The sequence below is a fragment of the Lytechinus pictus genome, chromosome 11 (assembly GCF_037042905.1).
Source record: "Lytechinus pictus isolate F3 Inbred chromosome 11, Lp3.0, whole genome shotgun sequence".
NCBI classification, from domain to species: domain Eukaryota; kingdom Metazoa; phylum Echinodermata; class Echinoidea; order Temnopleuroida; family Toxopneustidae; genus Lytechinus; species Lytechinus pictus.
The window spans coordinates 29317318-29334687 of NC_087255.1; the positions used below are offsets into that span (position 1 = coordinate 29317318).

The 17370-nt window shown below is 36.3% G+C and overlaps 1 protein-coding gene across 3 annotated transcripts in view; it reads right to left on the bottom strand.

Moving 5' to 3' along the window:
* The window catches only part of LOC129271138 (uncharacterized), a 57815-nt gene that overhangs the window by 23809 nt on the left and 16636 nt on the right, over positions 1 to 17370 (bottom strand). For all 3 annotated transcript variants that reach the window (XR_010295025.1, XM_064106290.1, XM_064106291.1), the window contains exons 7-20: positions 16871 to 17004; positions 15649 to 15794; positions 15130 to 15236; positions 14749 to 14888; positions 13950 to 14092; positions 12937 to 13043; positions 12426 to 12556; positions 9428 to 9760; positions 4060 to 4344; positions 3015 to 3149; positions 2376 to 2525; positions 1566 to 1697; positions 637 to 807; positions 69 to 200 (exon numbers count right to left, since the gene is read on the bottom strand). Coding sequence is in view for 2 of the 3 variants with exons in the window: in XM_064106290.1 (XP_063962360.1) it covers positions 69 to 200; positions 637 to 807; positions 1566 to 1697; positions 2376 to 2525; positions 3015 to 3149; positions 4060 to 4344; positions 9428 to 9760; positions 12426 to 12556; positions 12937 to 13043; positions 13950 to 14092; positions 14749 to 14888; positions 15130 to 15236; positions 15649 to 15794; positions 16871 to 17004 (2246 nt within the window). In the remaining variant the exon portion in view is untranslated. The remainder of the gene's footprint in view (positions 1 to 68; positions 201 to 636; positions 808 to 1565; positions 1698 to 2375; positions 2526 to 3014; positions 3150 to 4059; positions 4345 to 9427; positions 9761 to 12425; positions 12557 to 12936; positions 13044 to 13949; positions 14093 to 14748; positions 14889 to 15129; positions 15237 to 15648; positions 15795 to 16870; positions 17005 to 17370) is intronic.

Sequence of the window (17370 nt, forward strand, 5' to 3'; positions counted from 1 at the left end):
GCTATAAGTGAATATTATTGGTTCATATGTACTTCAATAGACCAGGAGATCTTATGTGGTTGAATTACCCGTTCGGCATTGATCTCCTGTCCATCTAGGATGACAGATGGATGAAATGCAGTTCCCGGTCAGAAAGTTACAATCATCAATCCCTCCAGAACAATGGCATGTCTCTGAACAAGAGCTGTGACATCCTGAAACTAAATCATATACATATTATCAATCAGAGGAAACTCATACATGGTAGAACCGAACCACAACTGTATGAAAAGTAAACGAATATATCCAAATTTGTATATAGGAAGTTTAATGTGCAAAAGAAAGAAACGGGAAATTCTTAGAAGTTATCAAAAAGGGGTTTTATTGTTTACAAATATTAAAATGATTGACAGGCCTAATTTCAGAAAAATGAGCGGTAAATGTATCGGAAAAAAATCATTTTCAGACGATGCATAATCATTAGCTTCCTGAATATATTCTTTGATATAAAATTCTAAAGTAAAAAGTTACATAAAATAGTTTATAAAGTTTGTGACAATAGGAGACAGAAGAAAAAGGCTGTGCAGCAAATGATTAAGATATGGGGATAATTCAAAAACCTATTGCCAGATTTCTTTAAATAAATCGACTAGTTACATGTTATACAGTTGGATGGAAATTCAACAGAGTCGGTGACATATCCTTTCTCACAAAGCCCTTCAGCTTCGTCACAGTATCCAGAATCTTTATGGCATGATGTCCCATTCCTGCAGTTGCATTTCTGAGTGCAGTTGGTCCCGAAGTATCCCGTTGGACAAACAGAAGGAACTTGAAGAAACGAATTGGCAAGGTAAAGTATTACTTGTACGTGTTCACATTGATAATAAGAAGGATGTACTGAAGTAAAGATTATACCGAAATATCTTCTTCTAGTAATCTTATACTGCCAACAATCAGACAGAAAAGAACATAATATAAGCGTTTCCAAGACCATCGCGCCATTCTTTGCGCAATGTCCTTTTTTGACTTGTTTGATTTCTTATACGATCTTTCCGATCTTATTTTCATGATAAGCAAAATATCTTCCAAATTATTCTTTGAATAGATTCTATCACGAGCGGATCAATGATTTTCCAAAAGGAGGCATATTTTCTTCCTTTAAGAAATGGTCTTCTCTGTGCCCCCAAGGGTCGGAGGTGCTCCCATCCCCCTGGATCTGACTATATTCCAAAGCGAATCCAGCTCTCATTGTTAAACGCTTAGTGCTTAGTAACTGCGGATTGATTTTTCATCATTGACATGAGAGAATTGGTATGACCAACCAAAGTGACCAACTATCAACATCACTCCTACTGGTACGCTTTTGACAGCGTATCTCGTTTCCGTTGCTCGTGCAGCGCTGATGGCGCAGCGGCCCTCTAAAAGTACATTTTCAAGAAGTCTTCCAAGGGGAAGCATCGCGAAAACAGAGCAATCGGTTTCTTGTCTCCGCCCATCTACACTGGGCATGCACGTATATGAGATGTGACATTTTCCTAGCATATCCTATAGTTGTTCACGATTTAAAGAAAGGAAAATGAGAGTACCTTGGCACGCTGGTCCTGACCATCCTTGAGCGCAATCAGCAGGACATTCACCAGTGAAGTCATTACAGTCTGCTTGACCATCGCAATGGCATTCCTGACGGCAATCAACGCCAAACCAACCACCTTCGCATGCTGAAAGAACAAAACATTTACAGATAGGCCTTTGTCGATAAAAGACTATACCAACGTCCAAGGCATAAACAAATCTACATATGACATGTATGAAGAGTTTGGTTGCAAAAGGGGTTAGGTCCACTTTGAACCATTCCGAGAAAAATCGTGTTTTTTATTCTCACTTATTGCCATATTCTTATGAGAAACTAAATTGTCATGATTTACTACCCTATCATATGAACATAAAACTGGGTATAAAAGAAATCTACCTGTCTTCAATTTCTTCTTTTTTTCTTCAAAATTATCATTGTGGACCTAACCCCTCTTTCAACCAAACTGAAATGGACCCAAAACCGTTTGAAAAAAGTGATTTTTCTTTGCCATTTTTGTTCACTTTTTAATGGGAATTTCAACTTGTTTTCAAACAAATCAAATTTGATGAAAAATGGACCTAACCCCTTTTTCAACTGAGCTCTTCATATCATATATTTCTACTTAAGACTTCATTCATTCTTCAAAAAATTAAAATTTTCCCAATTTCTATAGTAAATGAATCGTCCACCTTGGTATTTTCTATTTATTATATATTCTATTCGGACATTAAAACATAACAGTTCTAAATCTGATAAAAAAGGGCTATTTTGATCTTCTTTTAAAAGTAGACGTGCGTGATCAAGATATAGATTCAGTACTTACTTTCATTACAGTAGATTCCTTTGTATCCGGCTAAACAATTGCATCCATACGGATCAGGAAGACATATCTGAGAACCGGCACACTGGTCCAAGTACTGATCAGTTCCACATTCATACTCACAATCCCATCCAAATGTATGCATCCCACACGCTGTAAGAATCAATTTTCTAAAGTTATCAATTTCCTCAATTTTTTTTATTGCTATAAGGTTTCCACTCTAAAATCTATGTTCGTCTTTGGCAATAGTTGGATTAAATGATTTTAGCACCAGTTTATCCAAATGGAAATGTTAATATTTAACATGATTAAAATAATGGATAAGCATATACTGTTTTTCCTTAGAAGTTTACCAATGTTGCTTATAACAATTCAACAGGTGCAAATAGTAATAAGCAAATTATTGTTCATTTTTTTGTCCTAGATATTCTTTGTGATGACTTTTGATGACAAACATTTTAATTGAATCGTAACAGCTACTACAATAAAAGAAAGGTATATGATGGTTAAAAACAGAAAAATACTTTCACCAAATAAGAGTTATAATATACATTTTTCACTGTTTAATCCTCATTTTATTCATAATTATTGTATCATTAGAGTAAACCCTGATAATATTAATGGAATCAGTATTTTAAATACCTTGTAGGCAATTTGCTCCAGCAAAACCAGGAGGACAGATACATATACCTGATGATTCGTGACAAACACCTCCATTGTAACAATAATCGCACAACTGATCGCATAATGGTGGGTTCCATCTTCCATCCGGGCATTCTATAAAATGCAATCAATCAAACAAATCAGGCCTAGGTAAATACAAACACGAATTGTGTACCAATTAATGTATAAGTCTCCAGACTAGGGCCAGGGTTCGATGCCCATCCGCTGACAGGAAATGAATCTACGATCATCAGTGTCCGCCAATGGGCACCGGACATGGGAATGGCATGAAACGGTCCGTTTAGGAAATCACGTTACTCCGACCATGCCGCCCTTCATCCGACCAAGATACTTGTGGGAACCAGTATATTTATCTTGGTCGGATATAGGTTGGAGTAATGCTGTCCAGACGGGCAATACTCCGACCTTTCCCCCGACCCTTCCTCCGAATAAAACAGCCTACCTCATGGTCGTGATAAGATAGATTTCTTTGGAATTTTAATATATGCATAACAGCTTATTAATTTCACTAGGATCCCAAGTCTGAACGAGGCTAAACATATTGGCCCGTATTCTGATGTCAGGTTTAACTTAAGCCATAGCCCAACTCTGTCGGCTAAAATTATGGGAAGCCAAAAGTGTCAAAATTTGTATTACATTGTTCGTTTCTTATGTTAACTGTGCTCTTTCCTGATTCTTTGATGGTGAAGACAATTATCTTATTAATACTTCCTAGACAATGGAGGATAATTGAGAGTCAAATGAGCTGAAATATGACATATCCTGATAGTGATTTATGTCAAAATTGGCTATCCATACTTAAACTACAACTTTAAAACCGACTTAAGAATACGGGCCACTGTCTTTGTTTTGGCGTTTTGTTACTTTCACCAAAAATATTTCATTTAGCTGGGAGGCAAACGTAAATAGATTTTTCTTCCATTTTTCAAATCGAAATCCATGTTTCTAAAAGTTAGCAAATGAAAGCGTTTTCATGGTTAATGAGTTATGGAAGAAATCTAACCTTTCACGATAAGTCTGATGAGACTGAATTGACGTTGGTCCAACATATTAGACATGTATGTCACATACACACCAGCGTCCGAGAGAGATGCAGATTGAATCGTGTGTGATAGACTACCCGAACTAGATGCGATGAGTGAGTTATCCCAGTCTTCTTCATCGATTAATAAGCCCCACCTAGCCCCGGTTCCGTCTTCCTCTCCTGTTGGTCGCATTACACTGAGTGTGATATTATCTCCCATGTTTACTGTCTTTGTAAATCGACCATCCAGTGGTTGCAAATCACCTATTCAAATGAATGAAAATAAAATAATGGTAGAAGATAGAAGAATGATGAAAGTAGAAGATATAGAATGGGGAAGATGTGGAAGAAGAAAAGGAAGCACACACAAAAGGAACAAGAATAAGAAGACAATGGAGGATAATTGAGAGTCAAATGAGCTGATATATTACATATCCTGATAGTGATTTATGTCAAAATTGGCTATCCATACTTAAACCACAACTTTAAACCCGACTTCAGAATACGGGCCACTGTCTTTGTTTTGGCTCATTGATTCTCCTACTATTGGGCACACCCGCGCCACACCCCCTGCCACACCCCCTTCCACGCCTTCTACCGGTGTTCAGTATGACGCAGAAGGACCACCTCTTATTGATCGCATTGTCACAGCGCAAGTGCATCGGGATCCCGACGACGATGATTTGGTTATTCCTTGATCTGAATGGCATGGAACTATTTTGAATAACGAATTGCGAAAGGTATGAAAAACATTATTTATTCTACTTATGTTTAGCGAAAACACAATTCTACTGCCACAGAGTTCTTGTTCGCGATACTAAGTCTTTCGGTGGAATCTTTCGGTGGAATGTTACAGAAGTTACCTTTACTCATTCACGGAAAAAGAACCGATATTGAAGCAACGTTAAAAGTTGATCTTTCGAACTTTTGTGTACATAGACACTTTAATTCATTTTCATGTTATGATGGACAAAACGTTCAAATTCAAGCTATTAATAGTACGATTGAAACGAACCCATTTGTAATTTCATGTAAACACGCTGTAGGTTAACTTTTAGGTACTATTAATGAATACTATGACTGAGACAGGAATTTATTCTATGAATGCCCGTGGTCTAGGAGACCGATTTAAACGGATACAGGTGTTATCTTGGCTACGCATAAAAAATGCTAGTATTTTCTTTTTACAAGAAACCCACTCTACCATTGCTAATGAGAAAAGTTGGGTAGAGGATTGGGGAGTGGGTTCAGTTATCTTTTCGCATGGAACCTCCAATAGTCGAGGAGTATGTATTCTTTTGAAAAACGTTTTAGATATTACTGTTAAAAAAGAATATCATGATGAGTTTGGTCGTTTTGTAATATTAGATACCATTTTAAATCAACAAAAACTCACACTGATAAATGTGTATGGTCCTAACGATGATAATTATACATTTTTTAATGAAATACTTCATAAGTTACATGAATTTGATTGCGAATCGATTCTTTGGGGTGGGGATTTTAATCTGGTTTTGGATGTAAATAAAGATAAAAAAGGTGGCCGCCAAACCACACATTTGCACTCGTTAAATTCAATTGATATAATAATGGATGAATACAATTTAGCAGATATTTGGCGTTTTCATAATGCGGATGTCCAGCAGTTTACTTGGCATTCAAGAAATGTATTCTGTCGCTTAGACTTGTTCTTAGTATCGCACAACTTGATTACATAAATTGATAATTGTGATATCCTACCTGGTTTCAAAACCGACCATTCGGCGATATTTTGTAATTTACATTTTTTAAATAAAACTAGGGGGAGAGGTTTTTGGAAATATAATACTTCATTATTGCAAGATGAAACATACACTGAATTGGTTCGAGATTGTATAAAAGAAAACAAGAATATGTTTTTGAATAATTTAGATCCTAATACGTTCTGGGATTTTCTTAAATGTCAAATTATATCATTGACGATTGGCTATTCAATAGAGAAAGCCAGGCAAGGTAGAGCTCGAGAAAAAATATTATAGCTAGACTCAAATCCCTTGAGTCCAGTTATTCCCAGAATCAATCTGAATTGGTTAAAAATGAGATAATATCTTGTAAAGAGGATCTTGAGATGTTATATGAGAGAAAGACGGCAGGTGCAATTATAAGAGCAAGAGCTAATTGGATCGAAAATGGTGAAAGAAACACACGTTATTTTATAAATCTTGAAAAAAGGAATCAACGACAGAAAGTCATAACTAAATTACAAATTGATAATCATATAATCGTGACTTCACAAAAACAAATATTAATTGCTCTTAGAGACTATTATCAATCTATATTCACATCATCTCACCCATCTCAAAATGATCTTTACGATATTTTACCTCATGGTGATGAATGCAATATTTTATCACCAGAGTTACAAAAGAAATGTGAAGGTGTTATAACAATGCAAGAATGTGTTAATGCTCTGAAATCAATGAATAACAACAAAACTCCGGGAACGGATGGGGTCCCGTGTGAATTCTCTAAATTTTTCTTTAAAGAATTAGGAGATGTTATAATCAATAGTTTTAATTATTCCTTTATACAAGGTAAATTGTCATTGGATCAGAGGAGAGGAATTATTCACCTCATTCCTAAAAAGGACCAAAATCCTTTGCTTTTAAAAAGTTGGAGGCCCATCTCTATTTTAAACACCGACTATAAACTTCTTGCAAAATGTTTAGCTTTGAGATTGCGAAAGGTGTTAGGAAGTATTATTAATAATGACCAGACAGGATTTTTACATGGTCGGTATATTGGTGAAAATATTCGCTTAGCCTTAGATATGATTGAATTTACAAATGAACATGATATTCCAGGTTTTATGTTAATGGCCGACATAGTAAAGGCATTTGATAAATTAGAAGGGTCCTTTTTACTTCAAGCTTTGAAATATTTCAATTTTGGTGAAGATTTGATAGTATGGATTAGAGTTATGTACAATGATATATATTCTTGTATTTTGAATAATGGGCATGCTTCATAATTTTTTCAAATTTCATGTGGAGTAAGGCAGGGCTGCCCTTTAAGTCCTCTTCTTTATATCATTTGTAATGAAATTATGTGTTTATGGATAAGGGGAAACAGTGATATTAAAGGTATAACAGTGAATGGAATAGAAATTAAGCTTAACTCTTATGCAGATGACACAACATTTTATATAAATGACGTCAAGTCTCTTATATTTTGGATATATTTAAGGTTTTTTCAGGGCTTTGCATTAATCGAAATAAATCTGAAATTGTGGCACTGGGTTATTATAAAGCACATCCTCCAGACATATCCTTTTCCGGATTAAGATTTTCTAATGGCCCATTTAGATTATTGGGAGTATATTTTTCACCTGACTTAAAAGACATATTTGAATTGAATTTCATTCCAAAGCTTTAGAAAATAAAAAATGTTTTAAGAGTACGGAAAATGAGAAATTTAACTCCAATAGGGAAAATAATTATTTAGAAGTCACTCGGCCTTTCACAAATTATATTTCTATTGTCTGTATTACCAAAACCTCCAGAAGATTTTTGAAAGAATTAGAACATTTAATTTACTATTTTATTTGGAATGAAAAACCGGATAAAATCAGTCGTCTTACAATTATTGGAGACTATAGTCAAGGTGGATTGAAAATGTTACATTTACCTTCCGTAATTTCTGGCTTGAAAATTGCGTGGGTTAAACGTTATATGAGCACAAAAAATAAAGGAAAATGGAAATGTTTTTTCAAACACAACTTGGTCACCTTTGGAGGAGAATTGTTTTGGACATGTAATTTAAAATACGATGATCCCAAAATATTACAAATAAAAAATAAATTCATTCGAGAAATCTTAATTGCTTGGAGTTATTTAACTTTCTCTCCTAATTTATCTGTTATGGAATAACTCATTGATCAAAGTAGATGAGAAAGTTATATATAAACAACTTTGGCTTTAAAATGGGATCATCAGTATTAAACATTTAATGGATGAACAAAACAATTTTCTCTCACATACAACTTTTTTACAAAAATACAAAATTAATTGTAATTCTTGAATATTATTCATTGATTTCTGCAATACCCAATGAATGGAAACATTTTCGTCAACATCTTGTTGAGAGTAGAACAACTCAAGAAGATTTGTTGTATAATTTAAACAATGTTTTTAAGGTATGCAAGTTTATCCATAGAATTTCTGTTGATAAAATCTTAAAGTCCCCTACTTCGCAAACAAAATGGGCATCCATTTTAAATGAACCGGTTAATAATTGGAATAGATTGTATATGATTCCCTTTAAATGTTGTCTTTCAACAAAACTCCGCTACTTTCAATATAAACTTTTCAATCGGATAAAGGGACAAACATCTTTACGATATTGGCTTGTCTGAATCTAATTTATGTACATTTTGTTCTTCCTCTGTTGAAAGCATTTCACATCTGTTTTGGGACTGCCCTGTAACTCAACAATTCATTCAAAACTTCCAAACCTCTTTTTTTAACAATGACGTGTATTTGAATAAGAATTTATTTTTGTTTGGTTGCCCTGACGCTCAATACTCTACTGTAAACCGTTATATTCTTTACGCTAAATATTTTATTTTTTCGACACGTTGTAAGGGAGATCGGTTGTGTTTTAGTTCTTTTAAGAACGTATTGAAACACTATTGTGAAATTGAAAGGGTTCTTAGTCAAAAACATCATAATTTTGTTTTATCAATAGATAATAGTACGCATGTACAGTTGTTGTAAACATGTTCGCTTCATGATTTTTCTGTAAATTGAATTGATTTCGTGTTTGATTTTGAATAAAATCTTTCTATGAAAGAAAAAAAAAGAATAAGAAGATATATCAGCGAGAACTGATAAGTCTTTCTAATGCATTATTTGCCGCTGTATTAACCGTTTCGCTCTCCAACAGTCTTCCTCCATTTATGAATTCATCAGCAGTGAAGCATACTCTGATACTTATCATGATATACAACTTTTATTTAGAAAATCTTAGAATAATTACATTATTACCCAGCTTTATCAAATCTGCCATTAAGACACTCTAAATACTTTAAAAATAGATTCTTGCCGAGTACCCATTTCCCTCACCTGGATCGAGTGTCTCAAATGCAGATAAAAAACAGTGTCGAAAAGGGATTCGAACCCCGAATATGGTCCCGAGATAAGGACATATCCATCTTGAGATCACAATTAATTGATGAGTAGGCCTATGATACCGATTTTTCTTTTCAGAAAACTTAGTTCCAATTGTACATATTTATAAACATCAAATACCTAAAGCCTACAGCAAAACATTTGAAAATTGATATGAATTGATGCTATTCTACACGCACGAGTTGAAAGAAGAATTCCAAGAGGAACCGATGTCATCCTGCTTGCTGTAACCGAGGAACACTCGAAAAATCCCAATCCTTCCATAGACGCTGGGAGGGTATGCTTTTTTACTTCGGGGGATTCTGAAGGCGATACAACAGTGGTTTGTCCGGGAGCGGTGTAGCTATCAGCAGCTATAGATTGGGTCAGACGGAAGAGTCTTCTGGTGGACAGTGTTAGGATATCTTCATCCTCTGAGCCGAGTAGACATAGGAATGAAGGGCCATTAAGACCTCCTCCGTAGGGTGTCGAAGTAGCTGCCATCAGGGGTATAGGAGGAACTGGTCGCGGTCCTAAGAGAAAGTCAAAATATAAAGAGATATACATATGCCCTATTGTAGATAATTATAGAAATAGTGACGATGATGATGATGATGATGAAAATGCCATCGACCTCATACAACCTGCGAGGTACGAAGGATAGATTTCTTTTGGGAATACCATTCTCTAAAACCAAAGCTACACTTGGAAACTGTGCATTTAGCTACGCAGCTCCGAAATTATGGAACCAACTTGGTCATACCAAGTTGACAATGTATGTAAAAAGGTGTATGCCAGCCTAGGTATGCTAAGAAGGGTTAGGCCTCATGTTGACCAAAATACCCTCAAGACTCTATACCTATGTTTAGTCCAATCACACCTTGATTATTGCTGTGAAATCTGGGGGTTGCGTTTCAATATGCACACAGATCGTATAAGAGCGGCTAGATTAATCCTAAAACGTTATTTGTATACCCCCTCAAAAGAAATGTTTCGTGAACTCCAATGGCTCCCCTTCATCGATCGCGTTACCTATTTTAAATTCTACTACGACTTCTACCACTACTACTGCGGTCTTCTGGTAGAATCTTTAAAGCTTTGAAAGAACAAGGCAAACGCCAAGCGTTGTCTCGCCTGCATATTGCAGTCATGAAGAGACTGCATGTCAAAACTACATGTATGCTATATGACTTAGATGGACCTCTGTTACGAGTTTGGCGATCCCACCTCGAAGCTATAGAAAGTTATTGTGTGTACAACACAGCACAGTGCCAGTCATGGAAAGTTCATTGACCTTTGACCTTAATCAAATTCAACTCACATTTGAACTTGACCTGCACCTTCAAGAGATGGACCTCTTGTATGAATTTGGCAATCCTACCCCGAAGATATAAAAAGTTATTATGTGTACAACACAGCACAGTGCCAGTCATGGAAAGTTCATTGACCTTTGACCTTAACCAAATTCAACTCACATTTGAACTTGACCTGCACCTTCAGAAGATAGACCTCTTGTATGAATTTGGCAATCCTAACTCGAAGATATAGAAAGTTATTGTGTGTACAGCACAGCACAGTGCCAGTCGCGGCTATCATGGAAAGTTCATTGACCTTTGACCTTATTCAAATTCGGCTCACATTTGGACTTGACCTGCACCTTCAAGAGATGGACCTCTGTTATGAATTTGGCGATCTCACCTCGAAGCTATAGAAAGTTATTGTGTGTACAACACAGCACAGTGCCAGTCATGGAAAGTTCATTGACCTTTGACCTTATTCAGATCGACTCATATTCAAACTTGACCTGTAGCTTCAAGAGATGGACGTCTGTTATGAATTTGGCGATCTCACCTCGAAGCTATAGAAAGTTATTGTGTGTACATCACAGCACAGTGCCAGTCATGGAAAGTTCATTGACCTTTGACCTTATTCAAATTCGACTCATATTCGAACTTGACCTGTGCCTTCAGGAGATGGACCTCTGGTATGAATTTGGTGATCCCACCTCCAAGATATAGAAAGTTATTATGTGTACAACACAGCATAGTGCCAGTCATGGAAAGTTCATTGACCTTTGACCTTATTCAAATTCGACTCATATTCGAACTTGACCTGTGCCTTCAGGAGACGGACCTCTGGTATGAATTTGGCGATCCCACCTCCAAGATATAGAAAGTTATTATGTGTACAACACAGCACAGTGCCAGTCATGGTAAGTTCATTGACATTTGACCTTTGACCTTATTCAAATTCGACTCATATTCGAACTTGACCTGTGCCTTCAGGAGATGGACCTCTTGTATGAATTTGGTGATCCCACCTCCAAGATATAGAAAGTTATTATGTGTACAACACAGCATAGTGCCAGTCATGGAAAGTTCATTGACCTTTGACCTTATTCAAATTCGACTCATATTCGAACTTGACCTGTGCCTTCAGGAGACGGACCTCTGGTATGAATTTGGCGATCCCACCTCCAAGATATAGAAAGTTATTGTGTGTACAACACAGCACAGTGCCAGTCATGGTAAGTTCATTGACATTTGACCTTTGACCTTATTCAAATTCGACTCATATTCGAACTTGACCTGTGCCTTCAGGAGATGGACCTCTGGTATAAATTTGGTGATCCCACCTCGAAGATATAGAAAGTTATTATGTGTACAACACAGCACAGTGCCAGTCATGGAAAGTTCATTGACCTTTGACCTTATTCAAATTCGACTCATATTCGAACTTGACCTGTGCCTTCAGGAGATGGACCTCTGGTATGAATTTGGTGATCCCACCTTCAAGATATAGAAAGTTATTATGTGTACAACACAGCACAGTGCCAGTCATGGAAAGTTCATTGACCTTTGACCTTATTCAAATTCGACTCATATTCGAACTTGACCTGTGCCTTCAGGAGATGGACCTCTGGTATGAATTTGGTGATCACACCTCGAAGCTATAGAAAGTTATTGGGTGTACAACACATTTGTTGACGACGACGACGCCGACACCGGAAATAGTGATACCTATGTCTCGCTCCGCTACGTAGGCGAGACAGAAATAACAGAATAAAGAAAGATTCACTAAAAAACATAACATTTGTAAGCCTTTCATAGTTTGTTGCATTTCAAACTTTAATTTGGTTTGGTTACACGTTTCAAAGAATGCCTTGCGGAAGGAACAGAGAATGTGATCCAAACTTACTCGGAGGTTTTGCACATGCGACCCTCAAGTAGGATGTACATGGTAGTTTTCCCCATCCATCATTTAACTGCTGATGAATACAGTTTTCGTTCTCAAACAGAGTAGTAACATAATTCGACCAAGAAGGAAATCTGTAATGGTGAAAAAAAAGTTAGAAGCAATAGCATATTTAATACAAGCGTCTAGTAATATGAGGTTTTTCTAACATTCAATACAAAGCAATAATCATATCTAAAAAGTTAGCATAGTGTATACAGTTCAGTAGACAACATAATATATAGGCCTAGTTTCTAGGACATTTCCCTCCTCTTACAGAGCAGACTAACATGATGTACACAAATAAAATGTGCACCAGAATTGTTGTTTGAAAGGAATGTTGTCGTACGTCTTTTCAAATGTATTCATGAGATGATATTGTCCTTAAATGAACACAATTTGCCTTCTTTTCAATCTGAAGAATAGCATAATGGTGGTCGAGCTACACTGATTAAAACCACAATTTGACACATACTGATCTTCGTTGATCTGAGTGCCATCGATCCAACGGAAAATGCCATCTTGCATCCGATCGAGTCCAAACCAGAACGAGTTGCCTCCTGCAAGCATGGTGAGATGCGTCTAGTAATAACAAATGGATCAAGAGTTTAAGGTTTTTATAAAGGCCCTAACTAACGAAACTGATTCTGCATCATTTCAATTCATATTGGCTTAAAGTGATGTCATCCCAGTAAATGACAATTCTGATTATTAATAAGCATTTTAATGTGTGTTATCGTAACCCCCCCCCCCGAAATACAGTATCGTCAAAACAACTGGGGAGATTTCAGGTCTCTGGTTAGTCACAAGAGCATGACGTTCTAGGGCCCCTTCTTACAAAGATTTATGATTGATCCAATGAATCGTCACTCTATGGAAATCCATCAGTATCATAATTTTTCCAGGAAATTTTCACAATGTCCTTTGTAAACAAAAAGAAGCACGCTGAATTTTCAAGAAAACAATTGTAAGAACATACATCATATCTAGAAACTATTTTGAACACATGTCCATTTTAGATGTTTACGTTGCTGGATTTCCATAGTTGTGGTTGATCAGAACAATCGTAACTCTTTATAAGACGGGCCCAGTTGTTCATGAAGCCACCCGACGAACAGTAACAAAATAGGCCACACCATCCAGGGCCCCGTAACACAAAGGTGAGCGATTAATCGTAAAATGAAATGACCTATGAAGATCATTGTTGCATGCGCATTTTGTTCAGTAGACTGACAAGAAACAAATCAGAACTGTTCTTTCCAATAAGGAAAAATTAATTAGTGGCCTTTGCGGGGCCAAGGAGTGTTTCGTGGAGCCTGAAACGTTTTATTCAGATCATGAAAGTGCGCATCTGATAGTTTCAGTCCAATTGATTTTTTAAAGGAATATTAAGACTAAGTCAGCATATGTGCCGCAAAAATGCATATCTTAACGACAAAGTCACTCTAATGATCTAAAATAAAAGTCGCTCGCATAGGCTATACTTACATTCATTTCTTGTGTTTTAGGTTGGGCAAGATCACCTCCCTGATCCCGACAAAAGCTCCTCGCCAACGTGTACGACGTCAAAGAGGATTGTGAGACATAGTAGAGAGTTCCACCAAAATGACTCCATTTCTTTTCATGAACGTCTACATTGAGATAAGACATGCAAGAAGAGTCTAATTATAGAAATAATGAATTGAATTGAATTGAATTGAATTTATTAGAACTTCACTGGCAATTGCCAGCATTTTGTTCATAACAAGAAGTTCATAACAATAATGATAATAACAACAACAGCAGCAACAATAGTACTACGAGTACTACTAATAATAATACTGATAATATTAAAGATAATAATAACAATGATAATAATAATAACAATTATTAGTATCATTATCAGCGTCAGTATCGTTATTATAATTTTGGAACATTATCATTATGAATATAATTATCATATTTAATATAAGTAGCAGTAGGAATAATAATGCCTTTATTACTGTTATTATCCCTAAGAAAATTTGAACAGGGAAGGATTAGGTTCAAAGGGTAAGGAGTGGGATAATGAACACTCGATTTAACTTAATTCAGTTCAAAGATTTAGGCTACATACTTTTTCCGTGTTGTTATTCTGAATTTTGCTCAAACATTTTGTTCAAAGAATTGAATACAATTTGATTTTCTTCATCACCATTGATGTGTACATTGTCACCTCTCAAATTAATTTCATACATTCTGCGCACCAAATCTGCGCTTTGAACTTAAATTTTGGAAATAGCAAATATACATCCCGTCATGAACTTACACTGGTGGCGTTCACATATGAATGGTCTTGCCTCAGAGCATGAGACATCGATCCATCCAAAATTACTTGACAAAGGATCTAAAGAGGCACAGTTTTCATTCGTGTTGCCGTTGGGTTCGGGAGATAACCATGAAGAATACCTGCGAATATTGAATCAAGACAGTTGGAAACAAAATACTTTTAGATTTATTAAGACACTATATGGACAATCGTACCATAATGTATTTGGAACAGTGCAATTATTTCCAGTTCCTATAATGCATGCATACCTAGTAACTAAATTACTATGAGGAAATACAAATGTAATTCGCTGTAGTATGAGACATTACTTGTTAAATGGTTCAAGTACAGTTATCACAGAATAAGAAATGTTGAACCTACTGTAAAGGTGTGCCGTCGATCCATTTGTAAGTGCCTTCGACATCCCGATCAGTCAATCCAAAATACACTAAAGTATTCACTCCCGAAATCCTTTCATGAAGGAAGACCTGTTAGCAAGGATTAAGGGTAAAACACATCAGTGATATTCATGAATCCCTTCATGTCATCTTCTTACAAGGCTGAAATACTACTTACCTCTCGAAATAAAAATGTAATTTAATGTATGCCGATCAACGTTAACATTAATATGATGGGGAATGTGCCTTATTTCAAACGGTAATTCATAATCACTGCCATCACGAATGCTTGAAAGGTGGCGTACAAATGTAAAGTAAAATGGAGAAAGAGAGGGTAATACGTACACAGAGATCTAATAGTTTAGTTAGTTTTAGAAAACTAATAAATTACGCAAGTACAGCAATCGGAAGAAGACACTCTAACTTTGGGTCACTTTTGTCACTGAATTGCTGTTCCAGATGGAGGAAATTGCAAGGGCAAAATGAATCTATCAGAGCTTACGTTCACGTCATGTGATTTGATGAGTGCTAAATCGGCTCCATGATACTGACAATAGGTCCGTGCATTCGAAAAATCCCGAGATAGCCAAGAAGGAGAGACAAAGTAATTTACACCTCCAAATGATGCTTCGTTGGTGCCATCAAGAGCTGTAATATAACCATCGAATGATACAAACAATTCGTTTTATTATATAATGCATTATCTTTTCCCGAATGAGTCGTGTGAATATTAATTCACATGTAACAACGAACCACTTCCAAGTATAGATCGGGGGTCTAATGACTTTCAATACCCCAAAATGTAAAGAAATCATCATAACGGTATGGAAGGCTACTTTAGATTCCACCCCTCACATGTGGTTATCGAGAGAACTATGGAACTATGTTTCTCACTTAAATAGCAAAAACCTATACATGTGAACTGTGACATTAGAATTGATAAACCAAGATTGAATCACATCATCCTCACTCAAATATTAGGCACATCTCCTCGGACGGTTTTTTTTCCAGTTATATATCCCGAAAAAGATGTATTTTAATGTACATGCATAATGGGCCTTTAGATAATTGACCTTTGACATGACATCGCAAAGTAACATTTGGAGATAGGATAAGCAAGGTTTCAAGACAAGACGCTACGGAGGCGTACTCTTGCATAACCTACAAACTCTTTCAAGTGAACGCCACATGAAGATGGTGACCCTGAAACTCATCCGTTAACTATCGCTCCTTATGCATATTGTATGGCCCAAGATCGAGGTTGATCCTTCGTTCGTTTTTTGAGTTATTAGGGAAATTTCACTCAGCGACGTATGGACACTTCATTGAAAATGCCTGGAAGGCTTTTGTCGAAAATTGTAGAAGCGGAACAGCAGTTTTGTCCTAAAATTGAGAGCTGACGAAAAATCGTCCAGAATCAAAGACTCAACTGCTGTTCTGATTCACAAACTTCCAAATAATTTCTTTGTTTTCTTTGTCATGCCGGGTATTTGGCAACACATTATTTGTTTTCTGTTCTTGAATCCTCTGCACGTTGCAGAGCGAACACTCTCTCTTGAAAGAGCGATAAAAGGACGGACAGATGACCTGAAATAATAAATTCCTTCGTTGGTTGGAGGCATAAGAGTTTAGCAAATGAAGAAAAACATATAATGAAATCAACAAACTGCCTGACGGCATGTGAGAATGAAATAACCGTGGTTGGTGCATTATGAATTTCATACCGTGTGTGCGCTCACAAATGTAGGGAAAGGGGGATCCCTGCAGCTGGTCGTACCATGAAGGACCTTCACGAAAACCAAGACATCCCCAGGAGTTGAAGTCATTCGGTTCCGTTGTAGTAAACCAATCAGTATATCTTTGGAGGAAAATAAGAACATTCATTATCTCATCATGAATAATATCTAAAGGAGCCTTTGTAATGAAAGTTAAACTTTACTTTAAACACAAGAATATTGTTGGTGGTACAAGCTAAACATCAAAGGGTATAAAAGGAGGAATCATTCTCTCTCTCAAGGGCATTTGGGGTATATAAGCTTTAAGAAATGTACACTGTTAGGTCCTGATTAAAAAAAATAACTGCTCTATCCCTTTGTGATATGATGTTATGATTAAATCCTGAAAATGCATACGAAAAAACGTGGCGTACATTGAGAATTTTCCCTAAAAGAGGTAAAAAAGAAGCCAATACTAAAAAAAGGTAACCAAACTTCCACCAGCTATG